The following is a 15,005-nucleotide window of genomic DNA, read 5'->3' on the forward strand; positions in this document are numbered from 1 at the left end:
GTATCTTCCTGATCCCCAGGATTAATTCTACTCCGCTCCCGCCGCGGCCAATTCCACCAGTTCCTCTTTGCTGCTAATCCTGGCCTCCAACGCTTGCTACCCGACTGGTTCTCAGCGATACTTCCTGCCGTGCTCCTTCCTCTCAGCCATTGGGTCAGGTCACTAAGTTGTCGCGTGCTGGCCTCGATATATCCCTGTCCCCTTGTGTCTCAGCCTCTGTGTCTTTCCCCTCCCTACTTATTAAACCCCTCTCCTACAATCCTTCCCTGTTGCTTTCACTGCTCTGTGCTTGGGTTGATCATACGGTTGACCCTTCCTTTGCCAGCGTCTTTTCACCCACCATTGTTTTCTATTTGTTTCCAGTTGAATTCCTAGCCTTTGGGCAGCTGCTTGTTGTAAAAGCATAAGCCATGTTCGCACAACGCGTGGTTCGTCCAGCTTCGGTGCTGGCTCGCCCCTTCAGTTCCTCTGTTGCTGCCTTCCGTGCCCCTTCCATCCGTGATCTCACCCCCGACTCGGCTGCTGAGTTTAACGCACGGCAAAAGGAGTTTCGCGAGAACCTTGAGGTGTCTCGCAAGAAGAGAGAACAGCAAGAGAGTCAGTCTGTCGATGCTTCTGCTTCTTCCTCTGCATCATCCCCTTCAATTCGTGACCGCTTCCGTGAGTACGCTACCGCTCCCACTGCTCCGCTCGAGAGCAATGGAAGCTGTAACAACAGCCCCGACCTTGAAGCTGCAGACGTACCTGTTGGGAAGGCATTGGGCTCACTCTCTACTTATCATAAACTAGAAGACGAACAGCTGCTGGAATCTAGCCAGTCTCCGAAACGCGGTCCGCTGTCGTCGCTCATCTACGGAACGAAGGAAGGCCAGCAGCTCGACAAGGACATCGAACGGTCGTTCTCGCAAGTGCTCGCCCGAGGCAAATACGTCCATTCCATTGTCTTCCACGATGTCAAGCCCGACAAAGTCGATGAATATGTCAACCTCGTTGGCCAGTGGTATCCTCGCATGGCGACCGAGCCCGAGAACAGGGTCAACCTAGTCGGAAGTTGGCGTACCCAAGTCGGCGACAACGACACTTTTGGTAATTATAATAGCCGACGTTCTTAGTGATGCTGGTCCCAGTCTGCGTACTAACAGCTCGATTGAAGTCCACATCTGGGAATACCAGCGATACGAAGGTTACCACGCATCCTTGCACAATATCGCCTCTCATCCCGAGTTCGAAGCCTTTGACCGGAAGCTGAAGAGCTTGATCAAGAGCAAGAAGACGTCACTCATGCAGGAGTTTTCCTTCTGGCCCACAACCCCTCCCCGACGCCTCGGTGGCTTGTTCGAACTTCGCTCATATACTCTTCACCCTGGGAATCTCTTGGAGTGGGAGACACATTGGCGTCGCGGCCTCACCGCCCGTCGTGAGGTCATGGAGGGAGTCGGTGCTTGGTTCGTGCAGATCGGAGACTTGAACACAGTGCACCATCTCTGGCAATTTGCCAACCTGGAGGAGCGGAAGATTCGCCGCGAACAGTCCTGGGGCATTGAAGGCTGGGCGGAGACCGTGCACAAGACCGTCCCATTGATCCAGAGCATGCAGAGCCGGATCTTGATCCCGATGCCGTGGAGCCCTGTCGGCTAAAGAGATTGGGTAGGCTGCGGGGAAGAAGGATCGGTGATCACAAGACAGAACCGTCCGAGCGAACTAGCCAAGCATGCAGAACCGCCCAGGTTGCGGGCTTCCGTTGCAATCCATGCACCATGTATCAGGACAGGGCAAGAGGGCGAGGATCCAAACCGCCAGTGAGCGGTTCGACAGAAGGAGCGTGGGGCAACCCAGCTTTGTCCTTTCTTCCACGAATCCTGGAACTGAGGGAGTTCTTGACCTCGTTGGTCTTTATCTACACATTCTTTTAACCAGCCGCTGTGCCCACGGTGTATCGTGTCAAAATTAGCAAATATTGAAACTGTGTTCTTTGTTCCCTCTTTGTTCCTGTTTCAATTACCTCTTCTACCTTTTCTACGTATCTTGTAGTCAAATTATTGTCGAGATAGCCTAAACGCTTTAGGGTCAAAGATGGGCCCAATATCAAGTCGCGGCCCATGGTCCCGCTTTATTGTGCTAGCCGAGCTAGCGTAACTGAGTCCATCCCCGCTCTGTACGCGACCGAGTCACGGTGTCGAGTTGGGTGTCAAATGTTACCTCGGGTCGAATGGCGAGAGGGAATACTGGTGGTATTTGCCAACCCCACTTCGGGGGGACTTTGGTCATTTCGGTTGACGACGATCTAAGCCCCGGACGGCACAAGGAAGAATGCTATAATAAGTGATGCATGGTGCTTTATCCTAGTGAAGTCATATCAAACCATTGAACCAGCAAATCAAAGGTACAGCTGCACGTGCGCCACTTCGCCAAGGGATCGAATCTTTCGACGATGTGCGGTGAGGTTCTTTCTCTGCGAGTCTGCAGCCCTAGAGAAGTGTAACTACAGTCCGTAGAAGGAAGTGTTGAATGTTGACTGGCTGTCCTCCCCGCCTTTGCATCAAGCATCTTTCCCGCCGGCAGAAAAAAAAAGAGGGTCGTTGGGAAATCAAAACAACCAAGGAAAAATTCATGGTTGAAAAGCGAACAACATCATCGTTTGCTTTTTATTCTTCTTCCTTCTTCGGCACCTCCCTTTGTCTTAGCCTTTCCTCTTCCTTTTCTTTTCTTTTATCATTTTATCTTTCATCTTCAAATCGACTTCCGATCCTTTTCGAAGTTGACTCCTATTCTGACGTCCTCTCTCCCTTCCTACTTCCGGGACATCTGGACATTCTGACATCAATCTTAATTTGCCGCCTAGTAGGCTACCTTTTCCGCGCGTGAAGAATAACAAGGACAAAACATATCCGGGCCTTTCGCATTCTGCACTTGATTCATCGGACGTACCGTATCGATTCTTGTAGTTCGAAGGGATAAACTCCGGCTTGCATTACAATCGCCCGCACTGCCAGGCAAGATGGTGTACATACGCCAGCACGAACTGCCCGCTCTGCGGCAGTATCGCTATGCAGGAGTGGACCACTCGCTCGTCAGTCGTTATATCCTGAAGCCCTTTTACAATGATTTTGTCATTAAGTTCTTTCCGATGAGCATGGCGTAAGTAGTTGTTCGCTGTTCTCACCGGCTGCATGCCTCTTGCTAACGACCTCTTCCCACGGCCTTAGTCCTAATGCTGTAAGTTATCTGGCCTGATCGTTCTGCAGCCGGAACGAGACATAATAACGGAGGACCGGCAGATTACCTTGACCGGCTTCTTCTTCGTGGTAGTCAACTTCATCACCATCCTATGGTACAACCCGACCCTAGACCAGGACTGTCCTTCCTGGGTCTATGCCAGTTGCGCCCTCGGGTTGTTCCTCTATCAGACGTTCGACGGTGTAGATGGCATCCAAGCGTATGAAAAAGCCCCTCGCGCCCTTCTTTCTACTGGTAGACAGGACACTAAATGGAACCACGCAGGCGGCGAACGAAGCAAAGCGGCCCTCTGGGGGAGCTGTTTGATCACAGTAAGTTGGAAGATCTAGGGCTGTATGAAACCGAGTATAGAACCTAAGTGCTTTTTCCTAGGCGTCGATGCTTGCAACACCGCCTTGGGAGTCCTGATCTTCTGTGCGGCTATGAACCTCGGCCAGTCATGGGCTACAATCCTGACTCTTTTTGGATGTATGTGCTTTACTCCAGGGGGGAGTGAGCCGCTGAGAGGCTGACACGGTAGCAGCGACCATGACCTTCTATGTCCAGACCTGGGACGAGTACTACACCCAGGTACTGACCCTAGGAATCATCTCCGGCCCCGTTGAGGGTGTTCTCACTCTCTGCGTTGTGTTTGGGTTTACAGCATACATGGGTGGGGGTAGCTTCTGGCACCAGCCCATGCTGGAGACCATCGGACTCCCCAAGCCAGACTTCCTGCCGGACCAGCTCTACGGAATGGCCTTTACGCAGTGGTACATGGTCTATGGTGCGGTTCTCCTCTTCTTCGCCACCGGTTCCAGCATCGTGCATGTCATGAAGATTCGCAGCGAGCGTGGCCAAGACCCCATCAAGCCTCTCTTCGGCCTCCTTCCGCTGGTGGCTGTGTGGACCTTTGTTCCGGCCTACCTCTATCTCCAGCCGACCATCCTGAAAAACTACGCCATCCCGTTCTGTTTGTACGTTGGCCTGGTCAACGCGTATGCGGTGGGCAGGATGATCATCGCGCATTTGACCAAAACCAGTTTCCCATACTTCAACATGCTCCTGGTGCCTCTCGCACTGGCTACAATCGACAGTGTTGGCGACAAGTACGGGGTCTGGTCGAGCTTGCTTGGTGGTGAGGTTGGCCAGGCCGCTTTCCTGTGGGTGTGTTTGGGTCTGTCGATTGGTGTGTATGGTAGTTTCGTGGTGAGTATTGACAATCCCTCCAGTGGGCGGAAGGGCGCTGATCGTATCCAGCATGATATCATCACGACGATATGTGACTACGTCGACATCTGGTGCTTGACTATCAAGCATCCACAACCGCGTGTGGAGGTGGTTATCACAAACGGAGCCCCGAAGAAAACGAACTAGAGTATCGCATGTTGGTGTCGCATGACGGAAGTAATATCGCGATGGAGGAGTGCCTTGCGGTGTATGATAGAGACGGTGGTATGCGAGCGTTAGGTGGCGAAGTCAACTTAGTATGCATGGAGGTGCGCCATTGGATAATGATGTCGTGAGTATTGTGCCGGGGGTGGATGTGTCGGGTACATGTCGCCCGGATGAATCATTGTTTAGTCATGAGTCGAGAGTCAAGCAGCGTATATAATTCATATTAGCGGAATCTTTCAGCCGCATCCAATACATCGATATGCATCTGTATACATAGAAGCTGAGAATGACCGAAGGACCTTGAAGGATATGGTAGGATCTCGAAAGCTGAGCTAAGCGCGAGTCGATTGGCGGAGAGGGCGGGCGGCACGGGGTGAACAGACGGGCCGGGCCCCCCAGCTGCCTGAAGCGGCAGGGTAAGCGAGAGGGTTGCAACCCTATTTTGCCCCCAAACGGGCTGGCTGGGTGACGCCGTCGAGAATTCCCTTCAATCCTCGCCCTCTCTACGAGTCCACCTTTTTGCTTTCACCCTCAAGCAGGCCATCATCATCAGCGCCCTCATTCAACCTCCCTCGCTGATCGACTTTTTTGTCTCGTCAAGATGGTAGGTCCTTATCAATCCTAAAGCCCTCTCGATACAACACGCAACACATCCCCACGTCCAGCATGCACACCGGCTGCACCGACTGTCATGTCGCTATCCCCTCAGTGCCTTTTAACGTCGCCGCCGCCACCTTATCGCCGAACCATCGAAATTTTTTGCTCGAACGGACTTGGTCAAAAAATACCTTCGCTAACAGGATGATACATCAATAGGTTCTCGCGGTCGACCTCCTCAACCCCACGCCTCAGGCTGAGGCCCGCAAGCACAAGCTCAAGGTATGCTGATACCCGGATGGAAATGGAAAAAATAATGGATTTGATATTCCGACCTCGAACTATTGGCTAAGACATTCGGCGAAACAACAGCAACTTGTGCCTGCTCCCCGCTCCTTCTTCATGGACGTCAAGTGCCCCGGCTGCTTCACCATCACCACCGTCTTCTCCCACGCCCAGACTGTCGTCGTCTGCGCCGGTTGCTCCACCGTCCTGTGCCAGCCCACCGGTGGTAAGGCCCGTCTCACTGAGGGCTGCTCTTTCCGCCGCAAGTAAATGTATCGATAATCGCGCGCAATAAAAACCTCCCGTGGTCGGAGCGATGATGAAAGCAATGTGGCGTTCTTCGATGATGATGGATTAATATATCTCGTTTTTTCTTTGAAGGAAAGCAAGATTTCAGATAGAAGATGGAATCCTCGCCCCCCTTTTTTGTGCGAGAAGCAGTCCCCCCCGCAGAGAACCCTCCCTTGTCCAAGGGAAATGAAAAAAAAGACAATTTTTGACCAGCCATACCCATTTCTTTTTTTTCCATACTTCAGAAAACAAAAGCAATTCTTCGGTTTTATCACTTTTGCTTTTCTTCCCTATTCTCTGTTCACGTTCAAAAGAGGGGCGTTCCGGATATCTGGCAACTACGAATCAAAGAGACACTACAGTTTGACAACCATGATTCGGTCCTCGAGAGAGACAAATTCCTTCTCCAGTTTCTATTGCCATTTATCTGAATTCCTTCTTCGACTTGATTGTTTGATATTTCCATGTACCCACGTTGATTCTATTGACGGATGTACATCGCCAATTCTTCACAAAACCAACAATCCGGAGCACGACGTGCAGTACCACCGCCACGATTGCACGAGCTATGCCGGGATGCCACAGGGACTGGGGACGATTATGGAAGTGGATTGATGGTCAGCAGCAGATGCGACCCGGGAATACGACACTTGGCACTCAGCATTCGACATCTCTCTCGTGACGGAACAATCGTTGGTTCGGGAATCAAGACCTGAAGAGGCTTTTTATCCCAAGGTGGTACTGTATCTCTTTCTCCGTGCGGGTAGCAATCGTATGTTTTGTTCATGGTCTTTTACACTCGTAGTCTAGGCATGATGTTTCCTGCCCCAGTATGATAAGACCATTGTAACGGCTCCACTCAACACCCCGCAGTAGTGTAGACACTAGGCAAGAGTATCCGGGGATGGGTCTGGAAGTTGGTCTTGTGCTCGGGACTAGTGAGTACATTGTGTATCTTGTATGAATGACGTACTTCCTCTAGGACAATGAACCACTTACTCTTGTCTGTCCACAGTAACTTCTGACATCCCCCAGTTTCAAAGGTGACTCAATAAGGTCAACTCGGATGAACATCAGGTCAGACTCAGGAGGGTAAGACATCCATGATCCTTATCGAACCTTCTCCGCATTCTAACCTCACGAGGCTGTGTTAGCGGATCTCTTGTTCGGGTCTAGCGTGTGACGACAATGGTAAAGCGCATAATTGCCCGCTTGGCGTTCCGCTTATCGATAAGGTCAGTCCGGGATGCTGGAAGTATGAATATGTAGAGAGAAGATGTTTTACTTCATCGGCTTTGTCTCGCCTTCCAACCTTATACTTATTGTGCTTCTGGGTTGGGCTTACATGCTATCATCATCGAGAGTAATGCTGATCTTCATATGCGGTCCAGTACATACGATGCAATAGAGAAGCATGAAATCTTACCAGTGATAGTGCCTCGTCACTTATCTCATACCCGCCAAGTCTGAGACAGATGTACAGTACCGCGAACATTAGCCCTCACAAAGGAAGACACCCACCATGATGAACCTTCTTTAAGACATATCTGAGACTTAGTATCTGCAGTATGTTGATCTCAATGGCCGTCAGTCCCTATGTGGCTCTTTTCTGTGGCTCTTAGACTAAGACCGGAGCGCAGAGTGGCTATGCTGTCAGTCAGCTCGCGCGGCTGATCAGGCTGCCCTGACTTCTTCCTCCACCCATTCTGTTCCTCCATCTGGAGCCATGTCACTTTCTATCTATCGGCTATCATGTCTAGCCCGAGAGCTTATACGGTTGGCTGGATCTGCGCCATCTCTGTTCAGGAAGATAGAAGTCATCTCACCACAGACTAGGATTTAGAACTGAGTTGCAGAAGATGGGTCTATGATAAACTCCTGTTTTGGATCCCACCATTGGACTAGTCCGCATAGCAAAACGATAATTTCGGAAGACGGACCACTAACATTGATCGTGGTTGTGGGGCTCAAATGCCTTTCTATGCTGGAAAGATACACCAAATCAGACATTATACTGTCCCGGGATAGGAAGACAGTCTTCGCGTGCGCTGTCATTGAGCATCTTCAGCAGAAATCTGAAGGTGTGGATGCAGGAGTAGCATATATATGTTGCGCCTATAATGAGCGCCATACAGTGAGTGACTTGGTTGCTTGTCTGCCCTTGGGATATTTACTGAAAGACTTGTCAGACACGTGTAGGTTCTTGCATGCTCAATTCCACGCGAGCTACCTCGCAACGAAGCATAACGTGCGAAGTCTTCGTGAAGCCCTGAGAGATCTTCCAAAAAGCTCGGGAGCGATATACCAGGAGGCGATGGGAAAGTTGAAGAGTCAAAATCCGGAGGCCGTTCGTTTAGCCGAGAAAATGCTACTCTGGATCGTCAATGCATCGCGGCCGCTTCGTGTCAAGGAACTTCAGCATCTGTTGGCCGTGCGAGAAGGGGACCTCAATATCGATGATAATGCACTTACTGCACCCACGTACATCCTCTCGATATGCGCCGGCTTAGTAACCATCGATGAAAGAGGCAGCATTTGTCGCCTAGTTCATTATACGGTGCAGGAGTTTCTCAGAGAGAACCGAGCTAGGTCTTTCCCCTGGGGTCATCTTGGAATGGCGTCTATTTTTCGCCTGCAGTATCCGTCCTTCGACTCCTTTGGAGCCGGACCTTGCCCTTCTTTCGACAAGCTGCGCCGGCGGCGGAAATTTTATGTGCTTTTCGATTCGCTGCAAAAGACCTCGGCAAGCATATGTTTGGGGGTACATCACAGAAGAATGGTAGATTTGGTACTCAGGCCTTTCCAGAACAAAGGTACAGTGGCTAGCATCGCGCAGACTCTATTCGTTGAACAACGTGGAGTCGGCGTGCCTGACTTCCCCGGCGACTTCCTGGGCATACACTACGCATCATACCTCGGGCTTACAGACGGTGGATCGATTCGGAGACACGCCACTGTCTTTGGCAGCAGGAAGGAGGATCTTAAGCTGTAGTCAGTATACTCTTGCTACGCTGTCAACCTAGGTAGTTCGTTATTATGTCATTGCATTGAAAAATGAGAAGATGATAATTAAAGACCTTGTGATGACCTTATCTGCATAGTGTTAGCAGTCAATAGGGAGCGGTGGCCGTCGTCGCATCTTCGGCAGAACTGTAGTACAGCGGGACAAAACTCGGCGCTGAGAGTGGTTTTTTTCATACCGCCTCCGAGGGAGCCGGCAGAATTATACAGACCACGGGGGAAAGTCGGCCGTCGAAAACTGTTCAACTTGTTACCGCCTTGTGGTGGCAGAATTCCTACCACGGGAGAAATTCGCTCGATGAAAATGGTTTCTTTCATACCGCCTCCGCCAGAGCGGCAGAATCACTACCACGGGTGAAACTCAGCCGCTGAAACTGTTCAATTGGTCACCGCCCCCCAAAAAAGCGGCAGAAATCCAATGGCACCGCCGGGCTCTTATCTTATCGCCGCCATCCTTCTCTACTCTGACTCCGCAACACTGAGTAACTCACTTAATCAAAGGCATTTGTCTCTCTTTTCTTCATCCTTTTACTATATCCCTCCCTCTCTCGGAGACTCCAAACTTCCACTGATGCGCCTCCGGAGCCTCTCTTCCAACCCTCCCATCTAAAGTTGCAAAAATGCCACCCCCAGGAACTCCCCTCAAACTCCTCTGCCTGCACGGCTACACGCAATCGGGCCCCCTCTTCCACGCCAAAACCCGCGCCGTGATCAAGCACCTCACCAAAGCCCTCAGCCCAACCTACACCGTGACGACGAGCTACCCGACCGGCCCGCACCGCCTTTTAGCGTCCGACATCCCGGGGTACGAGCCCCCGACCACCCAAGGCGGGATCGCGTCCACCGACGAGGTCGAAGATCCCGAGGCCTACGGCTGGTTCCGCCGCTCCAACACCGCCAACCCCCCTCTGTACTCGGGATTGGAGGAAGGCCTCACCACGCTGGCGCAGGTTATCCGGGACGAGGGCCCCTTCGACGCGGTGGTGGGGTTCTCGCAGGGCGCCGCGATGGCGGCCATGGTGGCGTCATTGCTGGAGACCGGGCGGTTGACGGTATTTGAGGGGTTCGAGGATCCCGAGACTGCGTGCAGGGGCACGGAGTGGAGTGGGGTGGAGGGGTTTAAGGTGCCCGAGGCGTTGAGGGCGGTGCTGGCGGATGGTAGTAGTGGTGCCGGGGAAAATGGTGGCGGGAACAGGCAAGAAAAGCAGGGCCCGTTGAAGTTCGCGGTGTGCTACAGTGGGTTCCGCGCGCCGGGGCCGCGGTATCGCGCGTTCTATGAGCCCGGGATCAAGACGCCCGTCTTGCATGTGCTGGGCACCTTGGATGCCGTGGTGGATGAGGGGCGGAGTCGCGCGTTGGTCGAGGCGTGTCTGGGGGATCCGGAGGTTGAGGGCAGGGTCGTGTTCCATCCTGGCGGGCATTTTGTGCCGAGTCAGAGGCCGTATTTGGATGCGGTGGTTCGGTTTATTCGGGAGGTTTTGGAGGCCGAGGAAGGAGGCAAGAAGAAGGGGGTCATGGATGAGGATGTTAATGATATGGAGTTGCCGTTTTGAGTTTGTATACGGGGCTAGATAGATAGATGTTGTTTGTGTATAGAGAGAGACAGTGTGTGTGAGACTACTATAGATAATCGTCATACCATTCCTAATCCTCTAACGTCGGGTTTCTCGTTGTACATCGTTTCCCTCTATTTCAACGAGCCTTGCCCTTCTCGCCCCGAGTGGGAAGGATCCGAGCCATCATCTCCTCCTTGGTGATCAGGTGATCAATCCGCTCCAACAGTCCCAGCAGACTCTTCATGTCGCTGCTCCATTCGTTCAGCACGTCGTCCGCGTCGCGCGGCTTTGAGAAGTTGACCAGCCGCGCGGGACGGTCGATCTTGGCGTAGATCGTCTTGGACGTCACCAGCTCGCTGATGTACTTCTCCGTCTCGTCCTCTGCCAGGTCCAGCAGCTCCGTCAACCGGCCCATCTGGATGCGCGTGTAGTACTTGGCCACCACCCGCACGTTGTGTTCGATCACCCGCTTGCGGAGATCCTGCCACCGCCGGTGGGCCTGGTCTTCCGCCGACTGGCTCGGCTGCGCCTTGAAGACGTCGGTCTGGCACAGGTGCGGGCCGAACTGCTCCGCCACCATCGGCCAGCGCATCAGCTCGTGGATGGTGAAGAGCTTCACCAGGCGGGCCTCGACGGGCACCGACGACAGGCGCGAGTCCTGCTGGATCCGGTGCAGGAGGTCCGACTGTTCGTTGTCGTAGGGCGAAAGGACGATGTAATACACGATGCGAGCAAGAACCTGGAGAAACACCGTTAGCAGGGACCACCCAAAGGATGTAAGAGGTCAAAAACGTACCGCGTGAAGCTGCTCGGGGTTGTTCTGAACCGAGTCCGTATCCAACACCTCACGGTAGTGCTTGCACACGTCCAGGTATTTGTAGTCGTGGTTGGCGAGGATGATCTGTTGTTCGTAGTAGCGCAGCTTCAGGTCGGTCACATCGTCGTCCACCTCCATCGGCGGCTCATCGGGCTGGCGGGTCTTCTCCCGCTCCTCGGCCTCTTTCTTCAGCTTCTCGATCTCCTCGGCGCTCTTCTTCGGCTTGCGGGCGAAGTACCGCTTGTTGATCTTGCGGCTGAGGATCGTGGCCTGCGTCCAGTCACCCCGCTCTATGCACAGGGCCACTTGCTCCAGGATGAACTCTGTCTTTTCTCTTCGGCTCATCGAACCGAACGTCTCTACCTGCAGCTCGCAGAGGATATCGGCGGCCGCCTGGAGGTCGCCTTGGGTCTTCTTGATGTTGGAGAGGATACGGGTGACACGGGCGCGCTCGACTTCGACGAAGATCTAGTGCGGCAAGGCGGCAGTTAGCGAGCGGACCTGGCTTGATTTGAGCGCAGGATGGTGTGCGACTGACCTTTCCCTCGGTCACCGTCCGCAGCGTGGAGATGACTGAGAGCTTGACCTCCAGGTTGGGGGTCTCGTCCAGGAATTCCATCACCACCTGTACCATCTTCGTTATAGCTTGTTTGAGCTGACCATGCTTCTTCGAGAGCAGCAGTACTTGGTCGTTCAGGAGGGTCCAGTCGCCGGAGTCCTTGCTGATTGTGACGATTGTAACGATGATTCGGGATGTGGTGGCCAGATCGGAAGCCTGGAGATGGGCTAGTTAGACGCGGACTTGTCGCCGGACGGGGGCAAGGAGGGTCGCACCTGTCTGGCCTGCTTCTCCAACACCAGAAGCTTGTCAATGGCACCTTGCACATCAGTCTATAGATAGTCAGCATTTTGTGAGCTTCAAGATTGCTAGTGCGCCGACCTTGGCAAGCTGCTCTGCCTCGGGGATTAGCTTGTCAGCATCCTTGGAGAAGTCCTTCTCCGGCTTCAACAAGGTTTCGGACATGGTGACGAGGCGTCACTGTAAGTAAAGAGATTGTAGATCTGAAGAAAGGGGTATCTAAGGAGTGTTGGGTATGATCACTCAAAGAGGACGTGGAAATGGGCGAGAAGATGGGGATGGGGGGATATGATGAAGGCGGATTGTTCGAAGCATGGATGGACGGGCTTCGGAGCTCTGACGTGCAGCTCCCAGTTGCATCACGTGACCGAACAGTGTCCAGCAACCTCCATTTGAACACTATGGATGGTGTTGTTTACAGCTGCTACTGTCCTCTCATGAACAATGTGATTTTCGCCAAATTGATCTCTTGTGTCCTCATTTTGACTTTTATTTTTTATTCTTATGAATGTCACCAGTAAGATGAATGGCACGCATTATATGTGGTTGGCTATCTCCGGTCTCCTCACTCAGCAACTGGACAATCAGAACCCTGTTATCCGACCTCTTTCCCAAGACTTACTGCCTGAGGCCGTGAACTTCATGGATCAATATCTTTTCAGACTCCACCAACTGGTCATGCCCAGGCCTACCCAATCCGGTAACTCAGAGTGAGCCGACCGCTTATCTAAGCCAGATTCCCGAGCACGCAATCACGCAATATGAGGTTAACCGCATTGGGCGACGAATCTATAAAATCCTCAGGGACAAATGACTGCGACGCCGCGGACATTTTGTGTTTTTCTGTTGTGATTCATATCGCAGATAGCCTTATCGACCATACTTTGCTGGCAATTGGGAGAAGTCGCAGTGCTTATCTTCAGGTTGTCACTAGTCATCCGCTGCGTCGAACATTTCCGCGGAGGTGCACTCTCTACCCTCTCGGAATCCATAAATTGAATCGACCATCCTGAGTCACAGGTTTCAAGAGTGTATCCGAAGAAATCACGTCGTTTACCCGGTGCTCAGGTTTCTCAACTACTGATCGGAGAAGAGAGAAGTTGGAAAGATACGCCACCCATTATAGCCTGCATTGTCCGCAGTGGCGACTTAATCATCATGCGGGATGCATCAAATACCAGCTCCCCCGCGCCGTTGTTGACGGCGGTCAACGTCGAGTCGCAGGTGCATTTGATCATTGGAGCCAACCCGCTGGCTGCCGCTCGATGTGCGAAGAGCGTTGAGGCCGGCGCAAAGCCCATCCTGATTACCCCCGAACCGCAGGAGGGGCTGCAATATACGCTTCTTGAGCGGATCGAGAGTGGTTCCGTGCAGTGGGTTCGCCGGGATTTTCAAGACAATGACCTGACCAGCCTGGGGAGGGAAGAAGTCGACCGCGTGGTTGACACAGTCTTTGTTACCCTGGGCGGAAGTGACCCGCGCAGCGCACACATCTCCAAGCTCTGTCGACGGCTTCGGATCCCGGTGAATGTGTCCGATGCTCCCGAGCTCTGCACATTTACGCTCCTATCCACATATTCTGATGGGCCCCTACACATTGGCATCACGACGTCGGGACGCGGGTGTAAACTGGCGTCTCGGCTGCGGCGAGAGATCTCGTCTTCGCTGCCATCGAATCTCGGAAGCGCCATTAACAGACTGGGCGCCGTGAGGAAGCGGCTCTGGGCTGAAGACCACGCAGCCGGACTGTGTGACACGGCACTCGAGGGTGACGAGGACGACTCCACCGGTCAGCGCCATACATTCAACACCCTAGTAACCGAGGACGACATTTCCGCCGCCAAAACTCGACGCGTGCGCTGGCTCTCGCAGATTTGCGAGTACTGGCCCCTCCGCAAGCTCGCCGCCATCACGGATGCCGATATCGAGACCATCCTTGAGGCCTATTCAGCTGGCAAAGACCAACCCACCAACAGCAGCCAGAATGAGTCGAGCAGTCTGGCCCGACGAGGAAAGATTGTCTTGGCTGGTTCCGGCCCCGGCCACCCGGACCTCCTTACCCGGGCCACTTACAACGCCATCCAAAATGCCGACCTCATCCTTGCCGACAAACTCGTCCCTGCTCCGGTCCTGGAGTTAATCCCGCGCCGGACGGAGGTGCATATCGCGCGCAAGTTTCCCGGCAATGCGGATCAGGCGCAAGAGGAGTTCCTGCAGATGGGACTGGAGGCGCTCCGCCGGGGCCGGCACGTCCTCCGTCTCAAGCAAGGAGACCCCTATCTGTATGGGCGGGGCGGCGAGGAATTCGAGTTCTTCCGCGGCCAAGGCTACGCGCCGATTGTGCTGCCGGGCATCACCAGTGCTCTGAGCGCGCCGCTCTTCGCAGAGATCCCGGCCACCCACCGCGGAGTATCGGACCAGGTGCTGGTGTGTACGGGTACAGGTCGCAAGGGCGCCGCGCCCGCTCCGCCGACGTACGTGCCAACCCAGACGGTGGTGTTTCTGATGGCGCTGCACCGGTTGTCAGCGTTGGTGGAGTCGTTGACCACGGTGCCAGCGGCGAGTGATGACAAAGATGAGTCGTCGCAGCCAACGCGGACGCCCTGGCCGAAGGAGACGCCCTGTGCGATCATTGAGCGGGCTTCGTGTACGGATCAGCGGGTGATCCGGTCCACATTGGAGCATGTCAGTGCTGCATTCGAGGCGGAGGGGTCCAGGCCCCCTGGGCTGTTGGTTGTGGGAGCCAGTTGCTATGTTCTGCATCCGGCGCAGGGACAGAAGTGGGTGGTTGAGGAAGGTTTCCGGAGCTTGGATGAGTTGTGTTTGGAGATGGGTGGTGGTGCTGGCATTGATCAGAGCCAGTGATAATCGTGTTGTATGTTGTTATGTTTGCTGCATAGATACCCATAGATAATGTGTATGAATGAAACCCCGATGCGGGGATGATAGACCGATGGTTCACCAC

At 53.5% G+C, this 15,005-nt stretch overlaps 7 protein-coding genes across 7 annotated transcripts; 6 read left to right on the top strand and 1 right to left on the bottom strand.

Moving 5' to 3' along the window:
- Positions 1–410: 410 nt before the first annotated feature.
- On the top strand, positions 411–1,638 carry BO95DRAFT_436367 (NIPSNAP family protein; the record flags this gene model as incomplete). Its single annotated transcript, XM_025585230.1, has 2 exons — positions 411–1,086; positions 1,154–1,638. The coding sequence occupies 2 exons, from the start codon at positions 411–413 to the stop codon at positions 1,636–1,638; spliced, it is 1,161 nt and encodes a 386-aa protein (XP_025437263.1).
- A 962-nt stretch (positions 1,639–2,600) lies between these two features.
- BO95DRAFT_485960 (aminoalcoholphosphotransferase) lies at positions 2,601–4,614 on the top strand. The gene is made up of 7 exons (XM_025590433.1): positions 2,601–3,138; positions 3,207–3,216; positions 3,279–3,436; positions 3,502–3,548; positions 3,610–3,705; positions 3,761–4,425; positions 4,477–4,614. Exons 1-7 carry the CDS (start codon positions 2,999–3,001, stop codon positions 4,591–4,593), a joined length of 1,233 nt encoding a protein of 410 aa, XP_025437264.1. The 5' UTR covers positions 2,601–2,998; the 3' UTR covers positions 4,594–4,614.
- A 601-nt stretch (positions 4,615–5,215) lies between these two features.
- Positions 5,216–5,766, top strand: BO95DRAFT_457121 (40S ribosomal protein eS27; the record flags this gene model as incomplete). The annotated part of the gene is made up of 3 exons (XM_025588456.1): positions 5,216–5,218; positions 5,431–5,493; positions 5,584–5,766. 3 exons carry the CDS (start codon positions 5,216–5,218, stop codon positions 5,764–5,766), a joined length of 249 nt encoding a protein of 82 aa, XP_025437265.1.
- Positions 5,767–7,778: 2,012 nt separating this feature from the next.
- On the top strand, positions 7,779–8,779 carry BO95DRAFT_518442 (uncharacterized protein; the record flags this gene model as incomplete). The annotated part of the gene is made up of 2 exons (XM_025591971.1): positions 7,779–7,921; positions 7,987–8,779. Exons 1-2 carry the CDS (start codon positions 7,908–7,910, stop codon positions 8,777–8,779), a joined length of 807 nt encoding a protein of 268 aa, XP_025437266.1. The 5' UTR covers positions 7,779–7,907.
- Positions 8,780–9,288: 509 nt separating this feature from the next.
- BO95DRAFT_447556 (alpha/beta hydrolase) lies at positions 9,289–10,438 on the top strand. The gene has a single exon (XM_025587648.1). It carries the CDS (start codon positions 9,429–9,431, stop codon positions 10,359–10,361), a length of 933 nt encoding a protein of 310 aa, XP_025437267.1. The 5' UTR covers positions 9,289–9,428; the 3' UTR covers positions 10,362–10,438.
- On the bottom strand, positions 10,379–12,337 carry BO95DRAFT_447558 (proteasome regulatory particle lid subunit RPN5). Its single transcript, XM_025587649.1, has 5 exons — positions 12,122–12,337; positions 12,016–12,072; positions 11,720–11,956; positions 11,161–11,649; positions 10,379–11,103 (listed from the first exon to the last, which is right to left on the bottom strand). Exons 1-5 carry the CDS (start codon positions 12,203–12,205, stop codon positions 10,501–10,503), a joined length of 1,470 nt encoding a protein of 489 aa, XP_025437268.1. The 5' UTR covers positions 12,206–12,337; the 3' UTR covers positions 10,379–10,500.
- Positions 12,338–12,871: 534 nt separating this feature from the next.
- BO95DRAFT_447559 (putative siroheme synthase) lies at positions 12,872–14,989 on the top strand. Its single transcript, XM_025587650.1, has one exon. It carries the CDS (start codon positions 13,199–13,201, stop codon positions 14,903–14,905), a length of 1,707 nt encoding a protein of 568 aa, XP_025437269.1. The 5' UTR covers positions 12,872–13,198; the 3' UTR covers positions 14,906–14,989.
- The last annotated feature ends 16 nt before the right edge of the window (positions 14,990–15,005 follow it).

Source organism: Aspergillus brunneoviolaceus, assembly GCF_003184695.1.
Source record: "Aspergillus brunneoviolaceus CBS 621.78 unplaced genomic scaffold BO95scaffold_92, whole genome shotgun sequence".
NCBI lineage: Eukaryota > Fungi > Ascomycota > Eurotiomycetes > Eurotiales > Aspergillaceae > Aspergillus > Aspergillus brunneoviolaceus.